This window comes from Pseudopipra pipra, chromosome 5 (assembly GCF_036250125.1).
Source record: "Pseudopipra pipra isolate bDixPip1 chromosome 5, bDixPip1.hap1, whole genome shotgun sequence".
Lineage (NCBI taxonomy): Eukaryota > Metazoa > Chordata > Aves > Passeriformes > Pipridae > Pseudopipra > Pseudopipra pipra.
The window spans coordinates 66,594,369-66,610,665 of NC_087553.1; the positions used below are offsets into that span (position 1 = coordinate 66,594,369).

The 16,297-nt window shown below is 36.3% G+C and overlaps 1 protein-coding gene across 1 annotated transcript in view; it reads right to left on the minus strand.

The window, feature by feature from the left end:
• The window catches only part of SEMA3E (semaphorin 3E), a 134,529-nt gene that overhangs the window by 56,597 nt on the left and 61,635 nt on the right, over positions 1-16,297 (minus strand). Inside the window, exons 2-3 of the mRNA XM_064656445.1 lie at positions 10,011-10,171; positions 2,636-2,695 (exon numbers count right to left, since the gene is read on the minus strand). Of these exons, the coding sequence (XP_064512515.1) occupies positions 2,636-2,695; positions 10,011-10,171 (221 nt within the window). The remainder of the gene's footprint in view (positions 1-2,635; positions 2,696-10,010; positions 10,172-16,297) is intronic.

Genomic DNA, 16,297 nt, shown 5'->3' on the forward strand with positions numbered 1-16,297 from the left:
CAAGTGTCAGGCAGCTAGGCATTGCTGCTGACCCTACTAATAATACACTGTGCACACAGCAAGGAAGAGATGCATCATCCAAAGGAACATTAAAATAAGACTTCTTTCTACTATATTAATTAATTAAATGCTGGGGTTGTCTTCAGGATGCTCCATATTAATAGATCTGTGGAATTTTATTCATCTGAAACTTCTCCATGTGGAGGAGTTAATCATCTCTACAGAATTGGATTTCTTTGTCTGAATGATTTCCAATTCTGATAAAGTGATTGAAAGAATGGAAAGCTCTTACACCACAGGCTAACAGGTGTGATTCTTGGCACATTGGATGACAGCTTAAGGATTTTTTTCCTTGGCTTCACACGAATCAAAAAAGTATGGCCAGGTTTTAAGATTATGCACATGTTGTTAAGATAAGGCTTTTTTAACTGTCCTATTAAGTCCGCTAAAAGTTCTGAAAGTGTGTTTATTACTACAATACTTAAAGTTTTAGTGCTACAACATGAACTGATAACTTTTAAAGGTTGTAAAACTTGTAAAACTGGCCTGTTGTGTTGTATAGAAAGAGGCAGCAGAGTATGCATGGAGTATTTTAATGCTGAGAAGCTGATTACAATATTATCAGTTCTACGTAATATTAATTTTGCCTTGAGTAACAGATCTTTTACAGAGGAAAATCAAAAGAGAAACAGAATGGAAATAAGAAAAAAATTTGAAATAATACTGATGAGTAATATTTTTATGAGAGCTTACAGTGTAAAAATTAACATTCAGAACTTAGAACTGGCAAAGAGTTGATGTAAAGATATTATGCTATTAAGTCAATATTGGTTTATGGTTACAACAAAATGAAGGTGAGAAGAAAATTAGTAGGAAAGTTTTTGATTCAAATTTAGATTCCTTACAGGCTGAGCAATCTATCTTACTGAATACTGAGCATGCTGATGGAAAATTACCAAGGTTTCCCTGATATTAATTAGCCTTACTCATTCATATAGTTCATACATAATTAGGTCTCATGGGAGGATCAGAATATCGTTTGGAATTACAATATTTCCAGCTTTTAAAATTTTAACATATTTTTCTTAACGATTCCACTTCTGGAATCTTTTAATTCTTCTAAAGATCTGGGTTTTCTATAAAAGTAATAGTTATACCAAACTTTCACAGTGCAGAGAGATGTGGGAAATATAAGAAGTTCTTTAAATGACCACTTTCACTGCAATGCAAATTTGAACACTTATAGTAAAAAACAGAACTACAAAACTTTGGAGTTTTAGAGAAACTCATGACTCTGAGGGGGATAGCTTTGCATTGAAACAACAGTACCTATTTCTGCATTAATTTAACCAAAAGAATACTGTCAAAGTATCAGAAAATATATCCAGTCATGTAGGGGTGAAAGAAAGATGACAGAGCTCTAATTACAGCTTATGCTGAGAGGTGGTATTAAATAAAGCTCAAATGATCAGGGTTTCAGATTCATTTAATATGACCATAAGGTTTGGGTAATGTAGAAAACCACTCTTTTCAAACAAAATCACCTAAAATTGTCAAGGGTACAAAAGTATCCAGAAAAAAATGCAATGAACTTTTAAGAATCTTCAAAAAATATCAGTTCTAAGCCAAGTGAGTGTAAGGACTTGGGATTTTATTATTATTATTATTATTATTATTATTTATTATTATTATTACTACTACTTTCCAATCTTGTTCACTAATTTCCTTAATACGGACAGTTCTCATGCTTGTATTCCAGCAGAATTCTTTAAAGTTTCCCAATCTTACTGGGAATATATTGTGGTTATCACCAGGGCTGCTGTTTGTTGTGTTTGTGGGAAAAGCTTGTATGTGCCCTTCCATGTCCTACATTCCTGTCGCTGTTGCTGTAAAACTATCATCATTTTCCAATCCTCTGGTACAGTGTGAGCTCTCTCAGCTGTGGGATTTATTAGGTGTTGTACTTGTGGTGTGTTTATGAGGTGCAGATAATGAACTTGGTGCACTGTAAAATTAAAGAGAGCTCCCATCCAGAAGAACTTTCATCCTGTGCTGCCAATGATATCAGCTGCTATATGTCAATGAGCTTTCAGGTCTTTTCCCACGAACTCATTACAGTCAAGGCACCGAATCACAAGAATAGAACAGTTCTGAGGCTCATTAAAACAGAATATTTTTATTAATATACCATGAAACTTATAAGGCAAAATAAATTAGAGTACATTCTATAATTACTAATAATTTAACTGCTTTTCTGAAAGCATTCTAGAGAATACGAACTTTAAGCATAAAGTGAAACGTGAAAATGGAGAAGGTATCCTACGTGTATGAAAAGAAAAAGAAATAGAAATGGAAAAGGAGAATTATTAAGGTACCTTCTTTGAGAGCCCAAGAAAAAGAATTAGAAGAAAGTTCAGATGATCAAAAGTGTTCATTGTGTGTTTATGAGCTGGTTTGAAGAGCAATTAAACTAATAAATTTAGTGCATTAAGAGTAGTTAGATGTTTTTAACCCACAACACTTAGAATTATATCTATGCTTTAATCTCTCTGAAGTTAGGGGTGCCTGAATCCCTGTTTTGGACTAGCTACTGGTATAATTAAAGTATATTTTATTTGTAATTAATGATACTTACAGCATCTCTTCCTTTAATTATGCATTCTTCTGCCTGCTGAGGTGTACTAGGCCAATGGATCTGAGAGGAAAAAAAAGAAAATCATTCAATTGACAGTCTGATCATGTCAATCCAGCTCTTCCACTATTCTACATGTGAAAGATTTGAAGAACAGAAGTATAAAATCACAGAACAGCCCCAGTTGGAAGGGACCTCAAAAGATCATCTGGTCCAGCCTCTTGTGGGAAAGGGAGCCTAAATGAGATTATCTAGCACTCTGTTTTACACATCTTTTAACCCTCCAGTAATAGAAACTCCACCATGTCCCTGGGGTGGGTTGTTTCAGTGATTGAATGTTCTCACAATAAAAAGTTTCTTTATTATCTGTCTGTGTAACTTGTATCCATTGCCCCTTGTCTTCTCCATGAGGATCCTTTTGAAAGGAGAGCCTCTGTCCTCTCTGAGATGCTGTTTAAATACTTAAGTACTAGAATACTCTGAGGAGTTCCCTCTCAACCTCGACTTCCCCATAGAGAAAAGACCTTCAGTCTTTCCTTTGTTGAAACATAACTGTTTTGATTAGGATGGCTCAGGAAACTTAATATCAGTCAACAGAATTTAAAGGAAGTTAATGTATGGAACTTTTTATATAAATTCAGCTTAATTGTCAGTGATTTTCAACATAGAATATTAATTTTGAATTACTGATTTCCTGCTTTAAGTGACACTTAGGAAAGAAAAGGTTTAAAGTGAAGTTAATGAGGGTCAGCAACTAACCCCATTGGGAGTAGCATCAACTCTTCACAATCGCAGTCACTAGAAGTGAAGCCAAATTACACAAGTGAGATTTTCTTCAGCTACCTACTATATAACATTTATGTTTCATTCCAGATGCGTGATTTGTTTGGTTGAAAACAATATTAAACAATGACTGAGCAGACTGGAATGGTTACTTAATTTCTTAGAACATTTAAAAGTGAAAACAAAAACATGTGCCCATCAATGATATCAGGCTTGGCTGAAACCAAGTAAATATTAAAAAACTGATGTCATCATTAAGACATTTTTGTCAATAATCCAATCAAAAATATTTTTCTGCATGGAAAACATTTTAAAATTAAGTTATTCTGCTGGGATTTTTTTCTTCCTTTTTTTTTTTTATAATTGAATTGGGGTTTTGAAATAATTTAATCTGAGAAAATCTGGGGATAAATTATAAGAAAAGTAAATTGCAAGACAAGTGGGGATAAATTATGAATCCTAGATGCCTAGGGCTTGAAAATAGAAGGTCGGCTATATGTTATTCTTGCCAGTTTCAACAACCTGTCAGTGTTTAGGTCTCACATCACTTAAATCCTGCGAGGAATCTAAAGTTAATCAGAACACTTGTTTTCAGTCAGATGGTCTTATAATCATATTTTTGTGATCAGAAATAACTCTCATCTAGTCTCTGCATTGTTGCTCTGTAGTCTGGGGAGGTACCTGAACTCTGCTGAACTTCCATGAGGACCCTCATCCAATCACCCTGGCCAGCTGATTTCTGGTCCATTCAGTGCAAAACTGAGTCCACAGTTATTTACTTTACTCACTGGTCAGGAACTGAATACACAATAGCTTGTCCTTAACCCAAAAACCTAGAAGTTAGGAGATCTCGAGGATCTCCCAAGCCTAAAAGTGTGAAGTCACAGCTCTCACTTCACAAAAACATGTTCTAACTAGCAAGCTAAAATGGGGGCTTTTGCCCAGGTGTGGCTGCTGGGAACAGAGAAACCACAGAGGGAATAAAACACTTGACTCTGTAACCTGATATTAAATACACTGTGTATAGGTGATTATTTTTGTATTTGGAGACTGAGTCCCAGTGCTATTGAAAATATTTTGTATGCACATTTTCCACTTAAGACATACTGAATTAAATGCATACACAAAATTAAGAGAAAAAAGCCAAAGAAGTAGCCCAGAGCTCTTGATTTGTCTGGAATATTGAAAAGCAGCTGCAGTGCAAGCAACGTGAATTGGGTCCTTGGCACAGAGTAATAGAATAAATCATAATTGTGGAATGGTTTGAGGTAGAAGGGAACCTTAAAGACCAACTAGTGTAACCACCTGCTATAGCCAGGGACATCTTCCACTAGATCGTTACTCAAAGCCCCATCCAGACTGACCTTGAACACTTCCAGGGATGGGGCATTCACAACCTCTATGAGCAACCTGTTCAGTGTCTCACCACTCTCATAGTTAAGAATTCCTTCCTTATACCGAATCTAAATCTACACTCAGTTTAAAACATTTGTCTCTTGTCCTGTCACTACAGGCCCTCATTAAGCTCCCTTTACAAATTGAAAGGACAGCTATAAGCTCTTCCTAGAGCTTTCTCTTCTTCAGGCTTAAAAACCTCTATTCTTTCAGAGAGATGTTCCAGCCCTCTGACTATTTTTGTGGCCCTCCTCTGGACCTGCTCTAATAGATTCACACCTTTCTTGCACTGGGAAACTCAGAGCTGGACACTACTCCAGGTGGGGTCTCAGAAAGAGGAGTAGAGGGGCAGAATCAGAGGTAATGCAGCAGTGTAGGAATTTGTCTTAGATGTTCATATCAAATTATCTACTTCTAAAGGAACTCCATGTTAGTTGCCTGCAGTACATGGGTCTTAATTATGACTTTAATGAGTCTCCTGAAGAAGCTTTTCTATCCAGAAATTATTTTTTAAGACTCATAACTCTTATGAGTCTTAACATAAATAAGCATTAAGATTTTAATCTCTTCCAGAGTATTTTAGAATTGAGACTAAAAAAATCTCTGCATGTCAGATTTTGCTATCCTATCAATTTTCAAATTGGCATAACATAGGATGTGTTTGCACTGCATGAAAATTCAGATATTAATCAGCTGCAACTGTAGCCTTAACCTGCTCTGTATTACTTTGCCTGATATTTATGTTTTAGAGTTATGACAACTACCAGATTTAATTTTGAATTAATTCTGTGCCAGGATTACAATTTTTGGCAAGCTGTCAATAACTATTTCTGGAAAATTTCCCTGGGTATATAGACTGGAATAGCACCATGCTACCATACATTTCACTGCAAGCTTCACATAACTATTGGACATAATTTTCCAAAATTTTTCACCCCTTCAGGTGAATTAAATTTTTAAACTGCTTGTTTAGTGATGTTTTCTCATCTTGCACCATAGTATTATCATTCTTGAGACCTGGATGATATAATTTTAAGACTGTATTTTGAAGACAGGAAAAAGGTACTTTTAAATATATTCCTCATGAGAAAAAAATGGAATTATATGTTAGTATAGCTATGGGGAAAAATTTAATTGGAGCTGGAATGTTAATTAGCATCTCCAAACAGCTTCTCTATTCAGACACTAGCCTTAAAAAGCAGGATGGCATCTCCAATGAAAACTAATTTAGAGAAATATGTAAGCTTTATAGCACTTCAGGCCAAAATAGACTACTGTGTGATGTGCTCTGAACTCTAGTATATGACAGAACAATTAAGCAATTCAACCATCCTGCCCCTGATTTAAGTCAATAAATAGTGTTTAATTAACAGATAACTTGTGTTTTGCTAAAGCACAAATTCTGTAAAAATACCTGGTGATGACTGGATTTATCAACAAATACACAGACACCTTCTCTCTTGGGAGGTAATTCCAAGGGATATTCAAATTTACCACTAAATTTTGAGCTTCTTATTTCAGTTTGAGTTTATGCACATTCCTACACAGTATTTAAAGAAGATATCAGCAAGTCCTCCTCTTTCAGACTTGTTCTGTGTTCTGTGTTCAGTCAGCTCTGGAGTGGAAGTAGATATTCACTATAGGCAGGATCTGTGATGAGGGCTCTATAGTTTATTACAGCAGAGGCGTAAGTCCTGATCTGGAGCTCTCATAGTAGATGAAAACAGCACATTGAAATCTGCCTACACAAGCCCATTTACAAAAGTAAGAAGGTTTCTTTTCAGAGCGAAATCTTCATAAGGCCCTTGAAGCAGAAGCTAGAAAGAAAGACTATATGTAAGGAATTTTTAGGCAAATAGGAAGAGCAGTTTATTTTCATTCCAAGTGACGAAAAGTAGGAACAAAGGTCCCCCTTCTCTATGAGCTGTTAGACCAGTGGTGATGAGCCGCTGGCACTCGTTCAATTTTGCTGTTCAACAAAGATCCTCTCTGGCACCGATTACAATGAATTGAAATGCTTTTAAAAACAAATTTGGCACCAGAGAAAGTTCTCTATCAGTCTGTTAGATCACTACAAGCTTTGGATCAAATCCCAAATATGTGTAAGAGTTGATTCCAAAGGTGGTGTCAAAGAGAATGAGCTCTTAGGGAAAGCAAAGGTTACATGGAGTGTGCCTACAAAGCCTTGGCTTTACACAAGGTTTCAAGTGCTTATATGGCTCTAATTCTCTGTAAACACTGATATTCACATTTCATATTCTCCTTCATTCTTGCTACTGTTAGTGTTAGGGCACTCTTCATACAGAAATCAGGGTGTCTGTAACTGTTTAAAAAACTTATAGTAATATGTGTTAAATACTCTAATTAAGAAAATTATACATCCTTCATCTATTAAATTAAAGGAAAGATACAAAGAGTAAACAAAACGCAAGTAGTCAAAAGAAACATAATTTGACAATTAGAGAAGTGAGAGTCTGTCCTTGTCCAAGATGACATGGAAGGTCTGTGCCACAGTTGAGAGCTCAACCTGAATGTCTGGATTTCCCCACCAGTACAAGAATAACAGTGGTAGTATTCTTCCTTGAAAGTTTTTTTCTGCTTTTTAGGTATCTTTTCTTTAGTGAATATGAAAAGTGGTCAGGATAAAATATGCCTAAAATAATTTGGTAGGTATATATGTAAACAGTTACAGTAACAGCTTACATGAAAAAGCTATAACCTATGCTTCAGAGTGCTGCCTTGTATTGGAAACCTGAGGAGAATTGAACCTTCTAAAAACATGTAACCTATTAAACGCAGATTTATAGGATGCATACCTCATATGCATCACAAGTTTTTTTGGAATTGTTGGATTACTTTGGCAGTCAACAGGTCTCATTGCAAAAGCATTTTATGTCCATTCAGCATTTTGTTGTTTTTCTTTGGTATAACTTCTGCTATGCTGGCTAGAATTGAATTATTTGGTTGTTTCATAGCAGAAGGCATAAATCTCTAATTGGGAATGGATTTCATTTTGGTTTTTAGAAAGCATTCTCGTATTCGAAGTTGTGGAGAAAGGGATGGTCAATGAATTAAAAGACATTAACTGTTTTCTAGAACACAGAAGGTGAAGATATATATGAATCTGTCCAAAACCTGCCAACTTTATGAAACATCTCTTTTGCAGCTAGTGACTCATCCTGGCTACCAGAGAGAATAAAACACAGGAACTTGCCTGCACTCATATACTTTCACTGGATAATAACTGCTGTTTTAGATTAATTAAACTAAAGTCTTCAGTCTGAAAGGAAAGGTTAAAGACTAACCAACACACAGTTAAAAATAGATTAATTAAAAACTTTGGTAATAATTCCTCTCAATTCCAGGAAGTTTCCCCAACATATCTCAGTAATTAATCTTTCCTATAACAGAAATGTCTCATTCCACACTTCTACTGATAGTGCTATAGGACAATCACGTTTTTCCTAGCTATCCTTGAATGAGATCTGCACTCAGGGAACATTGGGAAAAGAGAAAAAGACCATGACATTTGTATTCAAGGGAGCTAGGTCCCAGTGAGGTCATGTTTCCAAACATACCAGGCCAAGCTTCATTTATTCCGGTTTCTCATCTTTTGCACTTTATAAAATAAGGCAAGGAGAGCTTTCATCAATTTGTCATACTCTCTATGCAGGTCTCCAGACAGAGAATATGGTTTCAGAGTAAAGAGTTGATATTTCACCGCAAAACAACAAGAAGGAGAGCAATGAACTTCAAGTGTGTCCAGATGCGACAATAGTGGTTGGACAGAACTGTGAGATGCTCTATCCTGTCATCTTTCCTCACAGATTTACTACCAAATGGGGAAGAAGAGAGGGGGGAAAACCCCCTTATTTTATAGAAACAACTGCTTTCTAAAGGTTTTCATATCCCTGAGCTCTAATATCTTGTCACAGAATATTAATAATTTGTATCAAATGGAAAAGGAGTTAACTCATATCTCACTGTCGAGGAACAAAGCTCAGTATGTAACACTGCTCTCTGAGGAGTTAAATTACCATTTTTCTTTAAATGTAGATAAATTCTCAAATGGCCTCCCTGAATACCTTGATATCCTCATATCTGAGACTAACATTCTCAAATGTTTATACAGGAGTAAAGCATATTATATCAGTTCACAATAGTGGAACATGCTAATTATGCTTGGAGATAAGCAAGGTTGCTTGTGGTAGAGTTGGCCAGAGTGTTGGCATGAGAATAGTGATATTCAGTTGAAACAAGGGGGCAGAAAGAAAAGAATCATCAGATATCAGTGCAGCATAAACATCAAGAAAAATATTTCTCCAGAGGAGCTTTATTTTAATCACTTTTTTGTGCTTTTGTTAATTTGAAAATAAATGAAAATGTATCAAAACACATTGGGAAAATTTAAATGAGTAGATGAGGAAAACACTGAAATATTTCAAGAGATCCTTTATTCACAGTCAAGATGGTTGAGGCAGGAACAATGCTCCTGCCAGCTTCCTCTGCTACTGTATGTTTCCAATCCTAGCTTCCGAGGGCAGAAGTAAGGAAGCCAAGGCTCACATCAGCTCAGACTCCAGCCTCCCCACTTCAGTTGTCAGTTTGCCAGTCATTTGTGGTTTCTACGATGTACTGAGCTCTCTGGTAGGATTATGACTTAAACCACCTTTCTCCCACAGACCACTGAGTTGGCTTCAAATGCCACTTTCACTCACTACTTAATAGCACTTCTGGCTCAAACCAACACAAAATCCAGTTTCTAAAGACTAAAAAATAGCTGCATAGTTTATGCTGCTGTTGAAAACTTCTTATAGTTTGCATGCTAATTTTTTTTTCCTGAACATTTTCTCTTCTTCTGTGATAACTTCCTAAAAAATACCAGGGAGATTTTATTCCTTGATAATATAGCAGAGATACAGAAATCAGGTGCCTACAAATGTGAGACGCTTTAAACAACCATAATCATGCTGAAATTCAGTGACATACAGCTATATGACCCCCAAATCTCTTCACCTAGGATGAGACTTATGGGTTATTATTGGGGAAAAAATATTTCTTAAGTACAGCATGACCTTAAAGTTCGTGCACAAAACATCTACAAAAACTCCATTACCTCATTTCCAGTCATGCAAACTCTGATGTTCTGTGCTACACATTATGACATGAAGTGACTGAAATACATAGCTTTTTACTCCACCTCTCGGTAGTTGTCGCTGATTCGATCCAAACCGAGGGAATACAAGAGGTCTCTTCCTCCCACGAACAGTCGCTCTTGGTACTCATCCAGCAGCATTACATGAAGACCAAGATATCCAAATGGGCTATGAAAGACTGACGTCCTGTTTAAATCCCAGAGCTCTGCAATACAATCAGAGTGTGCGTGATAAATACCAAACTTCTTAGCTTGCATGGCTTCATTTTCATATCCTCCTAGGGAACTGGACAAGAAGTTGTGGGACATTAAAATGCTAATCGTATAATCTTTGAGCAAGAAAGAGACACAAGACACCTGGGAACAATTTTCAAAATGAGCCAGTTCTCCAGGAGGTTTGTGTATGAGTCTTTGCATCATAATCTTTATGCTTGTAATATCATGAGATAGGGAGGGATGAAAATCGGTTTTATCCTAGACATTTTCTGAAAAGGAAAAAGTACTGCAAATGGGAAAAAAAGAATGAATTGAGAGGAATTAAAAGAAAATTACTGGAAAATGTCTCCTTGTCTTTCTCTCAGGCATATCAAAGTACAGATTTTCACTGTATGCACATTTTTTTCTTGGATTTGTTTTTTGGGAAGCATGATGTTGCTTATTTTAAGTCCAGCACTGTCTTCACTCAGATCACTTAAAATATTGCCTCTAAATTCAGTGAGAACAGTATGAAATCTGTGAAATGCAAATTAATAATTTTCCAATACTGATTTTGTCAAGAAATGTGCTGACCTGATATGGGAAGCTGGAGCTTAGCTGTACATCATCCAGGCTAAAGTCAGTTCCACAGAGAAAAGGAAATTCATCCTGGGTAATGTTGCAGAAACTTGGAGTCAGGCCTCAGGAAAGAAAGAAAGAGGCAAGCACGGGGATCTTTCTGCACTCTCTGGTGCAGAGCACAGCCTGGCTTACAGTAGGTCAGAGATACTGAAAAACATTTTGCTATTTGAAAGCCTCAAAAGGAGTCAGGACAGAGAGTGCCCTAGGTCTGCCTCCAAAACAGCAGAACTGTTTGACTGAAGGACTGAAGGAAAGAAACTATGTTCTTAAGTCTGTACTGTGGCAATCTGTTTTATTTTGAAGAAATCAACCTTGATAAAAAAAATTAAATATGCTTATCCTCACAGCTATCCATAAACCTAACTTTTTCAATTGTTTGGATTTGTTTAGAGACCACAGCTGATGTTCTGCAGGAGGACTGGCCCAATATGTGAGAGAAATTCCCCCCACAAATCTACCACTGTGACATCCAGTTGGTATGACGTATGCCATCCATACATGCTGTGATTTTCAGAAACTGATGGGCATATTTAACCTGAGAATTCAGCTTCATAAGGTAGGCAAGCATTAAACCACCAAAATTCATAATCATGATTAAGAAATTTTTTTGTGTTCCCCCAGAAAAAGATGTTTCACACCAATGTGATTTGAATTCTATATTTGAATTTGAATTTGCCTTGCCCACAAAAAGATTAGCTTGATCAATATGCCTCATGATATACCTTACTTGCATCCAAAACTATGGAAAAGAAATTTAACATTCAATAAGGATAGTAATTTAATCCAACAGATTGACACAATTTCTTTTTATTATAAATTATTAAGTATATTATATGTGTGACGCTAAGTGAATTTAGTAATTGGATAAATTACTAAATAATTTATGTTTTATATCTCCATTTATTCAGTAAATTTATTTCAGGTCAACAGAGGCTAAAAGTAACTACTTTCTGAAACCTATTTCCCTAGAGGATAAAATTTACATCAAAGGAGTCAAACTGAAAATTCAGCCTCACAACTGATGTCTTTTCCGAGTGATCTTCAAACAGAATCTATTGAATAGTTGTACCTGTGTGTGATCGGCCTCATTTAACAAGTGGAAAAACCAAGTTACAGAGAGGAACATCATGATGAGCAGAACAAGAGACTTTTTTGTCTAAGCCTTGCATACCGACCAGTGGATAGACACACATTTTTTGACAGTGATACACTCAGCACACAGCTGCACAGCAATGTGGAAATGGCACTTTCAAAGCTTGCTCTCGCCAAGCAAATGAGCAGATTGCTGTTCTGGAAGAACATTGCTTGTTTCTGAACAGATTAGAAATGGAATGAAAGCAGAGCTAGAAATACTCTTTTGGTCCTAAATAAAGCCACTTTTTATTTGAAAGAATATGAAACATTCAATATATTTAATTTTCAAGTCAGTCTTGCAGTGAAAAGAATTGCATTTTAAATTCTAGTTATATACAAGCCACAAAAGGATACTGTGGTAGTTTCCCCTGATTTATTTCCATGTTGTCCCGAAGGCAAATTGTTTGTAAATGAGACAGTATTTCTTTACATAGATCAGAGATATGACTCACGTGTTCTCCATGAGAGCACAAGGAACAATGAACAGTCCTCTACTCAATCACATAAATTGGTAACTACTCATATAAGACTCAGTCCTGCAAAGCACACCTGCAAATCTTATTGTCTTAAATGAAAGTTGAGAATATTAAACACCTTTCAAGATCAAACTTGTAAAAAGAGATATTTCTAGAACCACCTCCAGCAAACTATACAGACATGGTTTTGCCGTGGGGGTAGAGACAAGAATAAAAGTGAACCTGACATCTGGAAGTGCTGGAAAACAACAAGCAGTGGGACCTGTAGGGTGATTTTGTACTGAAACTCAAATGTAGCAATATTCTGTAACTACTACCTTTGAAAGCTAGTAGAATTGCCATACACTGTAGGATATCTGAGATACTGGATAAAGCAGGCAAATAGAATGCAGCACTTCCTGAGTAGCTGGAGAATGGGTGGGATATCTGGGAGTCTAAAGGTACTAGAAGCCTGTCATTTCTAGGCAAGTGAATCTCACCATGATGACTGGATGGAAATGATACAGGTTTTGAGGCAGTAGAACATCATTCATGTAGTGCTGTGACCAATCAGCAAAGATGATGGGCTTCCATGTAGCACTGCATAAATGCAGCTGTACTGCTTCCAGACTTGAGCTGCTGCAGCCACACATGTACACAGCCTTCATGCTCATACAGTGAATTGTTAGTTCACAGAATTACAGAATGGTTTGGGTTGGAAGGGACGTTAAAGATCACCTGGTTCCAAACCCCTTGATATGGGCTGAGACACATTTCACTTGACCAGCTTTGGATCAAAGCCCCATCTAACCTGGCCTTCCAGAGATCAGCACCCACAACTTATCTGGGAAACATGTACCAGTGTCTCACAACCCTCACAGTAAAGAATTTCTTTCTAACATCTAATCTAAACCTACTCTCTCTTAATTTATTCTATCGCTCCATACCCTTTTTAAAAGTTCCTCTCCAGCTCTCCTGTAGTCCCTATAGATACTGAAAGGTCTTATGAGTTCTCCCAAAGCCTTTACTTCTCAGGCTGGACAACTCCAGCTCTCTCAGCCTGTCTTCATGGGAGTGGTGCTCCAGTCCTCTGATCATCTTTGTCGCCTCCTCTGGACTTGCTCCAACAGGTCCACATCCTTCTTATGTGGGGGACCTCAGAGTTGGACACTTTGCAGTGTTGAGTTGTCCTTGATCATTGAAATCACACCACAACTGGGAGTGAGGCACTTGAAATCAAAGCTTAAAGCAACTGTCTCCAAAATCTACCTTTAGTTACCTTATGTTCAAAAGGGTCACCTTGTAAATATAGATTCCTTGAGATGTCAAGAATTATTCTCCTAGCCTTGATTACACCCTTAATTTAAAAAAAAAAAAAAAATCCACATCTAGCTCATGTCTAGACTTGAGTATAACCCAAAAAGAAGTTGTTCCTCTACCAAACACTAGGATTTAATAGCTATATTTATACTGGGCACATCTAGCACTGTTACAAGGTCAGGTGCAACTCCAATTTTCTTAGAGAATCTGGCCAGAGAAAAAACAGTGCTGCCTAATAGTTTTAAAATATTCTAGAGGCTAAATCGGTCACCTGAGAAATAGCAGACATGAGTTCAATTTCCTTTTCTAAATGGATTGAAACTCAGATCTTTCTCCTTCCATAAAGAACCCTAATCACAAGGTATTAGCTACTAGATTGGTGGGGAAGGATGGATGCTTTCTCCATTTCCTGTTGAAGCTGTGCAACAAAAGACTCAAGCTTCAGAAAGAGTGAACAAGAAGTAACACTCTAATTTAGTAGTTAAATTGCTTTTCTGGGAAAGAAGTTCTGGCCCTGCTGCTCAAGATAGTCTACGCATTTTATATTAAACAGTTAGTGAATAAACTATATAAATTGTTCCAGCACACGGACTACAAATCCTCAGCTTCTCCCTCACATGGGAGTGACTAAGGATTTCAGCTGAGTAGAACCCTTTCTTTTACTGAGTTTCTATAGATTTCTGTGACCAAAAAAAAAAAAAAAAAAGTCTTTTTTTCTATAAAGATCTTGTGTAAAGAAATAAAAAGCCAGAGAAAAAGAAGCTGAATTATTCAGGGGAAACATATTGCTATTGCTCAACACACAGGACAAAAGAGAAAAGACCTTTCCTACACTTAGTAAAAACAAATCTTCTGGAGTACTGATCCATAAATTTCACAAAATGTTATCTTTCTTACTGCAGTGTTTTGCCATTTTAATCTAAAGACTCAAGACCATAACTAAATCCACACCATTACAGCACAAACTACAAAGTATTTTACTCAACAAAAGAAAGACTGCTTCAATATTTACATACTCCTATATGGCACTTCACTTACCTGTGAAAGCCTTAAAGCAAGTCTGGGCTGCTAAATTACATTTCATAAGAGAAAAAATCTCACTTGCTCTTTTAAATGCTTAGAACAAACCCTCAGGTTTGCTATCTGTCTGCCAGAGCTTTCTGGCAAATATTCAGACTGATCTTGCTTACCACACTTTCTCTTGCAGCACATCTACTTTGGTGAACATATTCATACTATATCCTCTCTGACAAGATGGGTTCCATTATACATTTGTCTAACAATGTTAATTACATTTATAAAAGCTGATTTCTTGAATGTTTTAATGGTCAGTATGTAATTCTAACTTCTAAGATTATTTTATAACAGCCATTTCTTCTATTAGGAAAAAAAATGAAGTCACCCTTTTGTTATGTTATTTCAATATTTTTAAAATATAAATGACTGATAACTTAAATATACTTAGAACATTAAATGCCTAAACCTTCCTGCTGCTCCACAGCAACCAGAGTATAGTGACATTTCATTTATAACAGGTTCTCAGAATTCAAGCTTGTAGTGAGTAAGATATAACTTTAGACATTGAATATAGACAAATATCACTGTAAATTTTTTTAATCTTTTTTTTCTCAGGGAGTGACAAAACTGCTGTTGCTCTGCTCTGTTTTTCATAGCATTACAACATCACAACTGCGCAAGTCTATTACTCTTGCCCTTTTTTGCCCTCATAAAAATCTTTGGTTCCCCTTTTAAATTCTTCAGAAATATAGTCTCACCTCCCACACCACTTCATGTTGCAGATCATTCTTCCAACAAAGATGTTTTCCAGATGCAGGACACTGACAAATGAGTCCACATAAGGTGGACGTCTCAGTGCTGCTTTACAGGAAGAGTTAACGACTGGGGTTGCCTTCTGTCCCCATCAATAATGTAAAATTTAGGTAATGAATGATGTCTTATGTTTCAAATTATATACCAAGTCCTGGAATATAGATTCTACAGTGGAACAAGTTTTACAAGAATTTTGTAAACCTTACATAATTTTAATTAATTTAGCTTTTTGCTATATTGCTGACAAGTGATAACAAAATCTGCTTACATGTGACAAAAAAGAGACAGAAATAAAAAGGAGGAAAAACCAAAAAGAGACATAGGGAAGAGCCTGAAATATCAGCAACACAGTTTATGAACTACAGGTTAATCATAAGATCAGGCAATATAAGCATCCTTCAGTTTTAAACCACCAGTACTTTAAGGCAAATATCTATTCAAGGGTACTCTAAAGAGTCATCCATCACAAGGACAAATATATAAACTTACAAGTGGTTGAATCTTTCTGACAAGGTTAAGACCTCTAACTGGCAGTATTCTCTAAAAAATTAGTAACAGGAGGCAGAAGATTTCTTCTCTGGGAAAAAAAATATTAGAGACTAAAACTCTCTCAAAAAAAGCTACGTTGATGAATATGAGATTAGCAACTTTTACTTTCCTGTGTTCACAGTCCTCAGTCAACTATATTGCTGTAAAAATAATTATAGAGTCATGATAGTGTTGTCAGGAAAAGGAAAGATACATTAAGTCAGGTGA